At 36.4% G+C, this 15,945-nt stretch overlaps 1 protein-coding gene across 1 annotated transcript in view; it reads left to right on the plus strand.

Annotated features, from left to right (window-relative positions):
• urb1 (URB1 ribosome biogenesis homolog) overlaps positions 1-15,945 on the plus strand; it is a 51,816-nt gene that overhangs the window by 28,568 nt on the left and 7,303 nt on the right. Inside the window, exons 21-36 of the mRNA XM_016443415.1 lie at positions 992-1,162; positions 1,281-1,546; positions 4,420-4,723; positions 6,150-6,411; positions 6,514-6,718; positions 7,721-7,895; positions 8,536-8,594; positions 8,722-8,912; positions 10,379-10,489; positions 10,579-10,642; positions 10,734-10,902; positions 12,742-12,841; positions 13,017-13,177; positions 14,529-14,640; positions 14,766-14,872; positions 15,072-15,215. Of these exons, the coding sequence (XP_016298901.1) occupies positions 992-1,162; positions 1,281-1,546; positions 4,420-4,723; positions 6,150-6,411; positions 6,514-6,718; positions 7,721-7,895; positions 8,536-8,594; positions 8,722-8,912; positions 10,379-10,489; positions 10,579-10,642; positions 10,734-10,902; positions 12,742-12,841; positions 13,017-13,177; positions 14,529-14,640; positions 14,766-14,872; positions 15,072-15,215 (2,601 nt within the window). The remainder of the gene's footprint in view (positions 1-991; positions 1,163-1,280; positions 1,547-4,419; positions 4,724-6,149; positions 6,412-6,513; positions 6,719-7,720; positions 7,896-8,535; positions 8,595-8,721; positions 8,913-10,378; positions 10,490-10,578; positions 10,643-10,733; positions 10,903-12,741; positions 12,842-13,016; positions 13,178-14,528; positions 14,641-14,765; positions 14,873-15,071; positions 15,216-15,945) is intronic.

Raw genomic sequence — 15,945 nt, forward strand, 5'->3', positions numbered from 1 at the left:
CGTATGCTATTCTGTGTCAGCTGCATCACGCGGATACGTTGTTTTCGTTCAGATCAAAGCACAACAGATACAAGTAGAAAACAACAGATACAAACAAATAAAACAAACAAATAGATAGAATACAAACAGATTAGAAAAGTGTTTTTTTTAAAGAAAACAAGCAGTAAATGAATAGAGTGCAAGTCTAAAAGGGACAATTTTTTATTTTATTTAATTTTTTTTTTAAAGAATAGAATTAGAATAGAGAGTGCTAGAGGTAGAGCATTAGAGGTAATGATGCTGAAAATGTAGCTTTGCATCACAGGAATAAATTACATTTTTAAGTATATTAAAATAGAAACTGTTATTTTAAACTGCAATAATATTTCACAAAATATGTTTTTTTTTTTCTGTATTTTTGAACAAATAAATACAGCCTTGATGAGCACAAGAAACTTCGATAAAAAATCTTACTGATCCCAAATGTTTGAACGGTAGTGTATATATACATATATTATTATTTTTTTTTAGGTTTTAGTTTTATTTTAGTACATCAAGTTAAACAAAAAAATTAAGAAATATTGCTTTGGAAACTAGCTGAATTAAATTATTTATTATTATAATTATAATTATTTTTAATTATTATTTTAGTTCGTTAATTTCATTACAAGTAACAAATGTTTTGTTTTGGTTTTAGTTTAAGTTTTAGTTAACTATAATAATTCTGCAGACAGTTCATGAGTTGTTTGTGAGCTAATAATGAAATCATAAAAAGGTCAAATTAAAATAAATCAATATTTGTAAAATAAGAACAATGACAAATAAAACGCCTACTAAAAATATTTTATTTGGATGTCTGCATGTTGTGTGAACAATTAGCCAACAGCAGAGAACCATGAACATCCAAATATGTTGTTAGATTATTGAAATAATAATCACTTGAAATTTCAGGGGGTACTCTAATAAATATTTTAGGTCAAAAACTTTTGGGTCTCACTGTGTTTACCTGCAGCTCCCCAAAGAGACGGCAGCAGAGGTGTTGGGCAGTCTGATGACCGTGCTGAACTCTCTCATCCTGAAGCTGTTGAGCTCAGAAACACAACAGCCGACTCGACCTGAACAGCAGGATGAGGCAGACCTCTTTCTCGATACCAACCACGTACCTGCTCAGAACACCGAACAGGTAGCCTTGACCTTCATCAGGGATTGTTCCAGAAACATTAATATGGGGGAGTAGAAATATAAATGAGATGGCAGCTCACTGTGGTGAAACCTTACATGGTTGCTCCCCTGCCCTCCAGGTCCTGCTGGCTGTCCTCGGATCAGTGTTTAAACACCCAGTAGTGGAGCAGTGGTTTCTGGCTCTGGAGTTGAGCTCTTTCCCTCCTCACTCCCTGAATCCAGTGCGGCTGAAGCAGCTGTGTGGCCGTCTGACTGAGATGACGCTCACTCTGCTGGAGTCCAGTGCCGCCGCGCTCCGAGAGCTGGACTCTTTAGAGCTCATAGGCACATACTTGACCGCAGCGCAGAGAGCTGTTCTCAAAGAACTCCAGGAAAAGAGAAGCAAGTATGTGTCACACCATTCACAAGTAACAGTGTTTTCTGCTTATTTGAGGAATATATGTGACCCTGGACCACAAAACCAGTCATAAGGGTCGATTTTTTGAAATTGAGATTTATACATAATCTGAAGCTGAATAAATAAGCTTTCCATTGATGTGTGGTTTGTTAGGACAGGACAATATTTGGCCGAGATACAACTATTTGAAAATCTGGAATCTGAGGGTGCAAAGAAAATAAAAATATTGAGAAAATCGCCTTTAAAGTTGTCCAAATGAAGTTCTTAGCAATGCATATTACTAATCAAAAATTAAGTTTTGATATATTTACGGTAGGCAATGTACAAAATATCTTCATGGAACATGATCTTTACTTAATATCCTAATGATTTTTGGCATAAAAGAAAAATCGATCATTTTGACCCATACAATTTTTTTTTTTGGCTATTGCTACAAATATACCCCAGCGACTTAAGACTGGTTTTGTGCTCCAAGGTCACATATTTTGGGTTAATTACAATTTGAAGGGCTACTTCACACAAATGATTAGTGATAAGTTGTATTTAATTTACATCATTCCTTTAAGGGTTTTCTATCATATTCAATTTTTCTGATGGACTTTTTGTATTGAATCATATGTGACTCAATCTAGGAAAACCCACCACATGGTGAAATTTTCAAAAGTGTTTTTATTTCGTCCATAGCTTGAACGTAACAAAAGTTATAAGGTCATCTGAAGTTGGCTGATCGCCATGATTTTCAGGAACAGAATTTTGAGAAAAACTGGTTTAAAGAGAGGCGATGAAAATAAAAGCACAACAGTCAAGTATCACAAGTAAAAGTCACTTTACTGTGGTAAAAGACTTATTTTAGTCACTGTACATGTTGTAAAAGATAACAAATGACCCCAAGGAACACGCAACACTTGCAAACATTTGAACATTAAGTGTATATCTGTTCATAAAACATCACAGATTACAGCATGGTGGCTATCTCCAATTCTTCTCCTGTTCTACTACTCTGGATTTATAATACATAACCAGACACAGTTTAGGACTGTAACTTAAAGTTTTGTGCTCTAAACTTGTAGTTTTATTTCACGCTGTCACAGTTTGAACTAAATGAAAGTAATGCATAGCGTTCAGTGTTTCCCATGCATTGATTTATTTGTGGCGGCCCGCCACAGTATCAAAACTGACCGCCACAAACAGATTTTCCAAAAGGCTTTGACTTCGTTGAATAAACATGAGCACTGCACGTTTCAAAATCGAAACCCGGTGCGGGTGTTTTTATATCACTGTATTTCTGAAGGAATCTTAATGTCTTCAGAAAATTTTGGATGTCATTTTCATTTCTGCTTGCATGTAATGTCTGATAAAGCAGCGTTTGTGATGCTTTGTGTACAGCGTTACCGGGGAAACCTCTATCTCTCCCACTCTCCAAGCGCCTCCTGCTGGCAGAGAATGAGTTTACATATACAGTGGGTACGGAAAGTATTCAGACCCCCTTCAATTTTTCACTCTTTGTTATATTGCAGCCATAAAATGTTGCTGGTCCCTTTAAGAACAAGAGCTCTTACTGCTTCATTACACAAGCAGACTAACGTTACCCTGAACTTTGCATTAATTCACCTTTATTATATACGTTACATAGTTTATTTTGATAGGTGAACTGTCTTTGTAGTGTTAAGAGAAAGCACCTCCACAGCGCGTGTTATCAAACTAAAGACACAGTCTTTTCTGCTTGCTAAACAAGTGAATTTTGGCAAGATATTTTCAGAGATGATAGACAAGATGTTATAGAATAATAATTTAATGAAAACCTAATTTTGACAAAAAAAATTACGTTCAAACTTTTTTTTTTTTTTTAATTTCCTGAAAACGTCCCAGCACAACATCCGACAGGTTTTCTTAGATCGCTTCACATATGTTGTGATCAGAATAGAAAACTAGCATACACATACTGTGCAGTATATATGGAATAACTTACAGTAAAACTATTTTTTAAAAAGTAGTATGTAAAAGTAGTACACTTTGTACAACAATAAACCTCACAACATTCTTAATTCAGCCAGTGATGCCCAGTTCTCATCGAAGAAGTCTCTTCTGCTCTGCAAAGCTGCATTAATTTGTTTAAAAATACTGTAAAATAAGGAATATTGTGAAATGTTATTGCAATTTGTTACATACTGCTTTCTATTTGAATATATTTTGAATTGCAATTTATTCCTGTGATGCAAAGCTGAATTTTCAGCATCATTACTCCAGACTTCAGGGTCACATGAGATATAGCTATATATAATCCATCATTGCTGGATAAAAGAATAAAATGCTGGATAAAATTCAATTATTTGGATAAAGGCATCTGACGAAAGCATAAATGTAAATGTAAAATAATTTTTCTTTAAAATAATATCTTACCACAAACTTTTGAACAGGACAGTATGGTTTAGCATTTTTAACACATTTACAGAAAAGTGTAACTTTTGACAGTCCAGTGATCCATCAAAAAAAAAAGATATTAATATTACATTTCTAACCCTACACTAGAAATGGATGGTCAAGTTGTGGGATGCATTATGCAGTGTGCTCTGGATGTGTAATGTCCATTTTAACAATTGTATTAAGTTATCTGGATATTAGATGCATGCAGTACAGAAAGATTTCATATTGAGCTCACTATGCATGCATGCTGCAAAAATGCTATGATGAATACTATGCAGTGTAGTAGTATGCCATTTTAAACAGCCTGTTTGCCTTTTCAGAGTATATATACATTTTATTAAATATATATATTTATTTATTAATTTTTTTTTTTTTTTTTACATTTAAGTATGTTTATTGTTTGATGTATCACTGAAAAAATCCCTATTGCTTTTCAGAAGTTGTCCCAAAAAGGAATCCCCCTCTGTCCGGGCGCTCCTGGCTCTGCATGATTACACTGACCCATCAAGCTTGAAGGAGGTGGTGTCCACCCTGCTGTTGCTCCCTCAGAAGTATCTTGTGGCCCCTGAGAAGCAGCTGAGCGTGTATGGCCATGCAGTGCTGAAGCTGCTCTCAGACTGCATGAGACGCTTCTCTGAAGACCACAGCAGCTGCATTGCTCTGTCTCAGGCCCACCTGCAAGGTCTGGCTGCTCTCCTCACATCCAGCCAGTGCGTGCAGCTTGAGGACTTCCTGCTACAGGTACAGACAATGCACTCAAGCCCCCCATATACTCACAGCGAAGTGCTTTTTCGTTCTTCGCTTGAGGTAATAAAGAACTTAAGCAGCAGTACACTGCTAATGAGCGTACACTTCACCCTTCCTCAATTTAAGGTCTTCAGTTGGAGCAGAAATGACAAAATTCATGCCATGAAATGCCAATTAAACTATGAATTTCTAAAAGGTTACAGGTTACTCTGTATTTTTGTCTTGTTTTCCAATACAAATGTCTAAACGTACTTAAATCAAGAAATATTTAGATGCTAAATGAAGATAGGAATGTAGATGTTTTCTGAGAAATTGAACAAAATTGAATTAGTTTAAAACAAGAACAAATATAATTCAGTGGGGTATGAAAACTTATTTTCCTTTTGAATCAAGTTTTCTGAGCACATTGGCAGATATTTATTTCGATTTTTTGATCAGAAGGCACACAAAAAGTTATTTTCATATTCTAGTATTTGTTAGCAGAACCTTAAGTTCTTTTATTTCTTTAAAAAAAAAATTATAAAGTACTGAAGAGATACTTAAAGTCCCCATGAAAGTATCAATATACTTTAGTATCAATATGTTAGTCTTAAGGTTATCTATAAGGCAGTGTGCTCCAAAACAGTGACAAAATTCGCATTTTGAAATTGGTCACTTGTCCACAGAATTAGTATTTTCTGTACAGTGAATGGCACGTAGTGCACTATATAGGGGACAGGGAACGATTCAAACAGTGTAAATATGCTTTCCACTGAGGAAAAAAAGAAGTCTGGTTTCACGCTAACCACCGCACCGCGCACACACACTCTGCTCCGGTCCAGAGACACGATAGCACGGAGCGGATCACATGCGTGAGTCGGCGCAGACCACAAAATGTATCGGAGCTATTTGAATTCTACACAGAATGCTATATTTTATAGCAATATGGATGAGATTGTGGCTGGCGTACCCTGTCAAATGCGACTTTACGGAGCTCAGCGGCTCTGAACGGCTCTAGCCCAAGCTGTGATATAAACTAACACTATTGGCTATTTTAAAAAGGGGCGGGGCTGCTTGATATGTCCCGCCCTGTCTTCCTGTTTCAGTTAAAATGATGTCAACACAGAGTAACGCTGCGTGTTTCTAAGCATTTCAGGGGACCTTTAAAGTCTCAAATTTCCCAGAGCACACTTACTGCAACGGGCCAATCAGTGGTAATTTGAAGGTGTTTAAAAGCCAGAGCTAAATTTTTGGGCCTATTTCAGTCTCCCCAAACAAACTCCAAAATGATCTTCGTTTTGGCCTGATGTTGTTCGGAATGATGTCACACCTGTTCGTTCTTCGATTTCGCTTGCATTTATAGTGGGGCCTTTAAAGTAGCAATAATGCACTCACTGATATAGTTCATTTGCACACTTTAAATAAAAATGTTTCTCTCTAGGTGCTCTCCCAGGAGCCAGGCACTGCCAAACTCATTCAGACAGACGTTCTCTTGCACTGCATCCAGAGAGAAAGTCCTTCAGCTCAGGCTTTGGGGGTTCTTCTTCTGGAGAACTGCTCCACACATGTCCTCAGCTTTGAGCTCTGGTGCCTGGAAGCATCTAACCTAACACAGATCAGCTCCCAAAACAGCAGCTTCCTGTTTTTACTCAACGCCTACTTGAGGAGAGCCACCATTGATGATCCCACCCGCCCTAAAGACAGTCAGTACTGCTGCTTTCATAGTAGTGGCTCAAATAATGTTGTTCAAGTTGACATGATTCCATACGTTTGATTCATGTCGTCTCATCTGTCACCTTGCACAGTTCAAAAGTCAGTCCTGAAGGCCCTGAAGAAAGCTTTACTCTCTGAGCTGTGGCACACAGTGCAGCAAGAAGAAGTTGGGGTTGCGACCGGCCTGCACGTGGAGGTTGTGTCCGGTCTCATCCGACTGTCTGCTGTGACCTCCGACCTCACACCACTTATGAATGATCTACCTGCCATCCTTCAGAAAACTGACAGTAATGAAAGGTAAACTCAGAAAGCCTGACATTTGAAATAATAGTCAGAATTTTTTTTTAAATGGAACAGTTTATTGAGCCTATATATATTTACACATAATATAAACACAACAAAAAGACATGTACAATTTAAAACATGCAGAGATAAAAAATGTAATCGTAAACAAACAAAAAAACAGATTTTCTGCACTTTTTCTTATAAAATAAACGAGGGTTTCCCAAACTTAAGGTTTTCTGAGGGAACTGCAGGGTGTTTGTTTGATAAAATAAATAATTAAAAAAACTGATTAACAAATACTTTAAAAATAAAGACAATCAAAACATTTACTTAAAATATTTTATTTGCTTGTCTGCATATAATGTAATTAACCAACATGTGTGATTCTAAATCAACATTAGAGAAGAATGTGTGAAACTTAAAATCTGAGGGGGCACTTCAAGTAAATATTTTAGGTCAAAGGGGTTTGTTTGACAAAAACTTTGGGTTATATACAGCTATATGTACCATTTGTTATTTATTACAGATGACTTTAAATAATAACAATAATTTAATCTATGCATTAAATAACAGAACTACCAAATTTTGCTATAAGTTTAATTGCATCATATAATAATTGCTGTTAATAGTGTTTATCGTCTGTTTGATTACATCTTTAATTGATTTTTCCGTACATTTCTGCCATATGTACATTAACTGACAGTCACCACTGATAAGCTACTACTAAATATTGTAGAAACTTAATTTGCTGTAAAGTTGCTTTGCAACGATTTGTATCGTGAAAAGCGCTATACAAATAAACTTGAATTGAATTGAATTGAAATAGTCATACATGGAAATTATTGAAACTTCCCTTTTTTGTTACTGAGGGGTAAATTGGTTCTGAGGTTTAAATTTTGACACATCCTACTTTTATTCTGTGTAGGCTTTGCATTTTTAATACATGCTTGAACTGAAGCTTTTAGGATTCCAAAGTTTCATTTGCATAAAATTTACTGAAACATCTCGTTTCAGGTGGAAGCTGGCAGACTCCATCAGCGAAAAGCTGTCAGATTCAGAGGAACTGTGTCAGTGGAGGAAATCTCTGCTTTCAGCTGCTCTCCTCTGGCTTTCTGCTGTTTATAAAGAACAGAAAGACCCACAATCCCATCATGAAGAGACCATGCTGACAAGACTCAAGTCACTCCTGGTGAGTCAGTATGGTCATGGTCATCTTTCTTTTCTAGATGGATGAACATCTGGTTTCAACATAATTCCTGAGGGTGTAAACAGTACTTTAGCTTGTCCCATTCCTTTCTGATAGCAATGTGTCAGTATTATTCAAATGATATTGAGTTTTCCAGATTAAGATGGGTTGAAAGTTGAAAAAGGTTAGTGATACAGTTTTTAAAATTACAACAATATTACTTGCCAACAATTGTAGGTATCATTGTTGTACTATTGAAAACTGACAGTTGCATATTTTAAACATTAACATTTGCTTGCCTGATAAGCTTTTTCAAACTGAGGGACAAGTCAGAATTTATGATATTATTTTCAATTGCATATTAATTATATTCAACGGTACAGCATAGTTGTAATGTGTTGACCAAGTATTCACTTTTGTGTACTTTTTTATAAAAAAAAATAGCCTGTGTTTAACACAGAATACTGATATCATAGTCCATTGTTATTATTTTATTTACAGATATTAACTGCTGTTAGTTGAAAAGTCACATAAACATAATGACCTAATAACTAGCAGTATTTTGTACTTGTACTTAAACATGTTTAGAATGTATATTGCTCAATATTCAGCTGATGTATACTGCATGTTGGGTTTATTGCAGATCTTTCCAGAAAATATCACTGCATCAGACTGGAACACCTTTGTTAAGTCTGGGCTGAAGTAAGTGGATTTTCTCTTAATAAACAAAACCAAATTGGATGAAAACTATTTACTAACTCAGTACTCAGCTGACAGTATCGGTGTCCGTACTGGCTGATTAAAACTTATGAAAAAATTCCACTCTCAGGTATCGATACCGTGACCCTAACTTTTTGGGCACCTTAACCACACTGGTGGAGGTCATATATGGAACACCAGAGACTCCTAAAGAGCTGTTGCCCATGGCTACCGTCCACATGATGACCACCAGTCACTCTCTGTTCTTACCCACAATGCTTTCCACACAGGACGATTCCGACAGTCTTCATCTGTCTAAAGGTAATAAAGTAAAGAACAGCAATATCAACAGCTCTAGATCCTTCTTCAGTGGCACTTCTGAACACATGACCCAAAAGCTTGTTTTTTTTGCAACAATCAACAATCCAATTAAACAATCCACCATGAATATATGGAAATTATATATGAAATTCTAGATGGCGCAGGCTGATGTGTTGTCAACGCAAATTGATGATATTTACAGTGTTGAAAAACTTGGCACATTTAAATGGCTGGATAGCATTCACTAGAGCAGTTCGCAGCATGCTTTCAGAGTTCCTCTGAAACTAGGGTTGTGACGGTGAGAAAATAACTTACATAAAGTTTAAATAGGTATACAAAACTGGAAATAAGTAAATTAGCAAAACAAATAAAGCTTGAAATTATATATGAATTTCGGCATACACATTGATGTCAAATAAAATAAATAAATTAAACAAAGTTTAAATAAAGTGAAAACCAGCAAACACTGTGGAACCAATTAAATAAGAAACAAATGTTTAAAAAAACTTCCAAAATCACCATAGATAAATGGCAAAAGTCAACAGGCTGCGACTGTCATTCGGCACGCTGCATTGAGTTCAGTTTTAAAACAGGTCCATTAATTTAGGCCTATACAATAAATTATAGGCCTGTAATTAAAATTATTAACACTGCAGTCATCAATGAAAATTAAGAGCAGCTTTATTTCAAGCACCGACTTTCAAAAACAACCTGTTTAACGCAAAATACATTTCTCTTTTTTTTTTTCACTATTTACGGGCCACAAGAAAAATATTAAGGAATAATTCAAGACAGCTATGCCGTTATCAGCATATGTTGAAGGAGATTCGTCTCTTGTCGTCTCTGAGAGAATATGCGCCGTTAATGCAGCGTCAGATGCCATCTTTCCTAACAATATACACTACCGTTCAAAAGTTTGGGGTCAGTAAATTTTTATTCTTTCTTTTTTTGAAAGAAATTAAAACGTTTATTCAGCAAGGATGTGTTAAATTGATAAGAAGTGATGGCAAAGATTTATATTGTTAGAAAAGATTTATATTTTTAATAAATGCTGTTCTTTTTAACTTTTTATTCATCAAAGAATCCTGAAAAAGTATCACAGTTTCCCAAAAAATATTTTGCTGTACAACTGTTGCCAACATTGATAATTCTAATAATAAATAGCATATTAGAATGATTTCTTAAGGATCATGTGATATACATGATATCATGGAATATGTATGTATGTATGTATGTATGTATATATGTATGTATATATGTGTGTGTGTGTATATATTGTATATATATGTATGTGTATGTATATATATATATATGTATATATTTTTTCATCAACGAGCTCTCATTTTCATATCTTTGCTGTTTGAATGTTGCATCCCTATTACCTATTACTATACTTGGGATTATGTATTCAAATAACCCCCTCTGAATGATAGTTGTTTTAAATCTACATTTTTCTCCCTCCCCAGAGTCACTGGTGTCTCTCCTGCTTATGCTGGTGAAGAAATGTCCTGAAGTTTGTAACATTAATCACTTCCTTGTGCTTCTTGGTGCATATGGAGCTTCGCTGAGCACAACTGGTAGACGTGTCCATTAGACATGGTTCATTTGATTTGGATTTTAGATGAAGTCAGTTATGTGATTTAGTAAAATCTTTTGATTTTCACAGATCAGAAGATTTTACTCCTGCTCCAGGGATATGAGAAGAACAACATTAGTCTTACAGAGTTTCAGTATGTTTTCAGCATATTTCACTTCACATGATTTCCACTAACAGAAAATGGTTGTTTAGTGCAAACATTATTCGTGTCTATTTGTTGTCAGGTATGTGCTCTGGGGCCCTGCCGCGGTAGAGCACCATAAAGCCCGGAAGAGCCTGGGACATTCACTGTGGCAGAAGCCCAGCTCAGAGCAGCTGCTGTCACTGCTCACTGCAGACAGGATGCTGAAGACCGTCACACACTTCCCACAGCAGCGATACATCATCCCTCAGGTAGTAACAGGCTGTTAAACTAAATAATATATGGCTTTAAAGGACTGTTTACTCACCCCCAGGCCATCCAAGATGTAGATGTTTGTTTGTTCATCCGAACAGAATTGGAGAAATTTAGCATTACATCACTTTTGCTCACCAATGGATCCTCTGCTGTGAATGGGTGCCGTCAGAATGAGAGTCCAAACAGCTGAGAAATACATCACAATAATCCACAAGTAATCCACACAACGTCAGTCTGTCACTTAACATTTTTTGAAGCGAAAAGTATGTTTGCAATAAACAAATCTCTCATTAAGGCCATCAAAAATAGGAGTGCTCTATCCAAAGTATTGCTTCCTCCAGTGAAAAAAATAGTCTTGTCTGATTCAGGAAGGAAATCTTCACAGATCAAACACTGTTTACAAGTGGAAAATAGTCCAAAACAGCTCTAAACAAGCATGTGGGTGCATTTTAATGTGAGACGACAGGAGATGGACTTTCTCACTGGAGGAAACATCTACATATTATTGATTATTATTTTGGCCAGCAGCAATGGTTTAAAGTTAAAACGCCTTAATGGTAGATTTATTTTTAAAAATGCAGATTTTCACTTTACAAGACGTTAATTGATGAACTGAAGTGGTGTGGATTACTTGTGGATTATTGAGATGTTTTTATCAGCTGTTTGGGCTCTCATTCTGACGGCACCCATTCACTGCAGAGGATCCACTGGTGAGCAAGTGATGTAATGCTACATTTCTCCAAATCTGTTCCTATGAAGAAACAAACTCATCCACATCTTGGATGGTGTTAATTTTACGCATTTTTTATTATTTTTTATTTTTGGGTGAACTGTTTCTTTAACATACAGTATTTTAAGAAACAAGATCATTAAAGGTGGGGTAAGCGATTTTTCTTTAGAAAAATTGATTCGGGCCGACTAGCAAAACAAACTTGTAGCCAATCAGCAGTAAGGGGCGTGTCTACTCATGATGTTGAGCTAAAGTCTGTCTGGTACACAGGACGCGACAAAGCAATCGTTGAAAATCATTTGAAATTTGTGTCAATACGTCATAAATAGAACGCAGCAGCAGTTTTCTGTCGGGGATTTGTCGTGTCGTGTCGCGCCGCATCCAGTGTAGACCATAGATATGTATATATATCTGGTGTAGACAGCATCACTGATTATAATGAGTTCTATAGTATTTTGTCACGCCGCGCCACTCGCGTCCAGTGTAGACACAGTGTAACATTGGCTTTGTTTCACAGAACTAATCATTGCCTGGGTTGTGTACGTATATGTGGGGCGGAGCTATCAAAATAGGGGCCTACCCTTTTGGGGTAGGGGCGTGTTTGTTTTGGTGATTTCAAATGCCAACATTGGCTACCAGAAATCGCTTACCCCACTTTTAAGTAAAAATAAACATTCAAGTATGGTGGAATAGCAGCGTTTAATAAAAAAAAATGTTTGTCATCTACAGAAGTGACTCGCCCACATTCCATTGCTGTATATGTTTTTTTTTCCCTAATTTAGAGCACAAAAGAAGAAATTTCGAAGAATGTTCAAAAAGTGTAATGAAGTACCATAAAAATAATCCATACACAAATAGCTTTGTGTGAAGAACAAACCAAAAGTTGCTACACTGCTAACATGCTTTTGTTGTATGGAATAAACAACATGTAATTTAAAAATGTCCTTTTTTCCTATAAAAAAGAAATCATGCAGGTTTAGAATGATATGAGGGAGAATAATTGATTTTCATTTTGTGTTGTTCCTTAATGTAAAAATAGGAAAAAATAAAATGAATTGTACACTTTTACACGCTGCATGAACAGCATCTATCTCTCTTTCTACAGGAGAGTAGAAACGTGTTCTACACGCAGGAAGGCAAGCATTTGTCATCTCTGTATGACCCCTGCTTCCTCCTGCCTTTGTTCAGCTTCATCCTTCGGCCAGGTAACCTGACGAGACATGCTCGTAATGCTTTTCCTTTTTGCTTTGTGCATTGGACTTGATTTGAGTTTAAACCTTTACATTTACTTCCTCCTTTGCCTGCGAGCCTGCTTCTTGAAGGTCACACGTTATATTTACTTTTGTTAACCTCTGCTGTCATCTGTCTCTCTCTATTCAGAGTGTGCGGTAGACTGTCAGAAGTTTGTTTCCAGTCATGCTTTGGGCGTCACAGTGGCGGCCCTGAGCAGCTATGACCCTAAAGTGAGGGCCGCAGCGTACCAAGTACTGGGATCCTTTCATCAACACCTCGAGGGCGCTCGGTTCAGAGAGAAGAGACAGGTAGAGAACTCTCACTGTCTACCATTGTGAAATAACTCCTTTAGTTAGATTTATTTGAAGATTGTTAGATTCTAAAAGCTTTCTTTTGTTCCCCCCCCCCCATATTTTATGCAATTTGAAACTTTGCTATTCAGTGTTGTAATAAATAATAGAAATTATTAGTAAACATTTATGTCAAATGGTTTTAATACAGTATAAATACACTACCATACAAAAGTCAGTAAAAAAATAATTAATGCTTTTATTTAATGAGTATGCATTAAATTGATCAAAAGTTAGAGATACAAAGATTTATATTTCAAATAAATGCAGTTCTTTTAAATTAGCTGTTTATCAGAGACTCCTGAAAAACATTGATAATGATAAGATCCAAAATCAGAATATTAGAATTAGGGATGTAACGATTCACTCAACTCACGATTCGATTCACTATTATGATTTCACGATTAGATTCGATTCACGATTATTTGTTTATTTTAACAAAATGAGATTTAAGACAAATTATAAATTAAATGTGTCCTTTTATTATTGCTTGGACAAAATGCTTCACATTTCTTTGTGAAATTGAAATATAACACTATAATAATATACTAATATAGCACTTGCATATTATTGCTCTTTTGTTGGTTTTGATTGCTTCTATTGTCCTCAAGAATGGTTTGACTTCAGTTTTGTGAAACTATACATAAAAATATCTGCAGGAAACAGAAACAGCAGACAGGCTGAACGAGACGCAGATTCACTCTCTGCCAGCAGGTGGCGCTTAAAGCGTTTCCTTGGTTTCCGCTGTAAACAAAGCAGTGCTGCACTTATGAACTTTAATATGCATTATACAGAGGCAAGATGAATAGAAAAAATACCATCTAAACTTTTCTAAAGACAATAAGTTCCCCTCAGACATACATTCATATAAACTCCTACCCCTAAATGAATCGCGATTTGTTTAGCATCTCAACCGATTTGAATCGTCACGTATTTGAATCAATTTTCAACCGGCTCGCGGTTAATCGTTACATCCCTAATTAGAATGGTTTCTGAAGGATCATATGACACTGAAGACTGGAGAAAAAGATGCTGAAAATTCAGGTTTGCGTCACAGGAATAAGTTACATTTTACCATATATTTAAGTAGAAAACGGTTATTTTAAATTCACAATATTACTGTATCACAATCACATTATTACAATATTATTTACTGTATTTTTGATCAAATAAATGCAGGCTTCGTGATAAAAGACTTCTTTTAAAAAGAGACTTCTTTCAAAAACATGAAAAATATGACTCAATTTTTAAATGGTATAAAATAATGCAGTACAATATAATGTAATGTATGTTTATATATAACATCCAGGTACTGTACTTGCTTGACACTGTGAAGAACGGGATCCCAAAGCAAAATCTACGGATGCCAAATGTGCACGTGGCCTACATAACCAAAGTTGCTCAGCAAATCTTGAGACCTGGTGAGTGAGTTCATAGAGCCATACCAACTAACTTTACATTTTAATATAGAAGTAATATTGATTCCGTCTAAGTTTGCCAAAACCAAGAGTTCAATTTTTTTTTTTTTTTTTCTCTCCCACTGCAGAGGAACACATGTACATGGTGGTAAATAAATTTCTTTTGGGAACTCAGTTTCTGGACCTCAAGAGAGTTCCTGACTTCTTCAAACTCTTCTACAGTTTTGATCTGGAGGTAATGAAACATCAGATATAAAAGATGACTGTGATACTATTAGACACTTTTGGTTGCATAGTAAATTATAGGGTAATAATAGAGTATACAGTATATATTCAAAAATTTACTATGATGTAACTACTAAGAAGTGTCTGCAACCAACTGATGTTTTGCTTGCTAAAGTCTCAAAAACGATACGTTTTGTTTCTCTGTCCAGCGCAAACTGGAGCGCGAGTGGGTGTTGAGCGTGTTGGAGGAAGGGGTTCGGGACAAGCACTGCTATGAGATCTGTGAGAAGCAAGGCATCTATCAGACCCTGCTGGGTTTCGCGAGCACACCGCTCTGTGACCAGGCCTCTCAGGTGCACTTGGAACATTTGACCCAAAATCTGTCTCTGTTTTTGTTTAAAGGTGCCATAGAATGGAAAACTGTATTTACCTTGGCATAGTTGAATAATAACAGTTCTGTACATGGAAATGACATACCGTGAGCCTCAAACCCTCCTTATGTAAATCTTGTGCATTCAAAAGACCACTGAAAAATAGGCGAATCAGAACATAACACCGACTGTGATGTTACAGTCGGGATCACTAATAGTTACGCCTCCAACATTTGCATATACCCGCCCATGTTCGAGGCCAGCCGCCAGCCGAACCTGCACAGCCGAATCATCAGAAGTTCTGCAGGTATTGTGAAGAAACAAGCGAGGACAACAGTGAAAATGGCAGATCATGGAAATAAATGTTATGTTCCAGGCTGTGCAGGGGATGTGATGTGCAGGGATGGGTTGGTGTCTGTATTCAGAAGGCACGGAAAACAAATAACGCGCGTTCTAATAAAACAACGCGAGTCACTAAAGGGACCTGGTTAGCTGCTTGTTAGCGGTAGCCTGTTAAATTACAGTACATAAGATTTCACTTACCACATAAACAGAGTAAGGAGAGATGACTGAGGATGATGGCGAATGATTTACAGATCCTGAGCACCTCTGACAAGCATCTGATCTTGTAAAATGTGTGGTAAGTACTGCCGCTGTAGTTTATACAGAGCACGTGCGATCGCAAATCTCGAAAGTGAAAGTAAAACGCGAT

Source organism: Sinocyclocheilus anshuiensis, unplaced genomic scaffold (genome assembly GCF_001515605.1).
Source record: "Sinocyclocheilus anshuiensis isolate Anshui unplaced genomic scaffold, SAMN03320099.WGS_v1.1 scaffold1421, whole genome shotgun sequence".
NCBI classification, from domain to species: Eukaryota; Metazoa; Chordata; class Actinopteri; order Cypriniformes; family Cyprinidae; genus Sinocyclocheilus; species Sinocyclocheilus anshuiensis.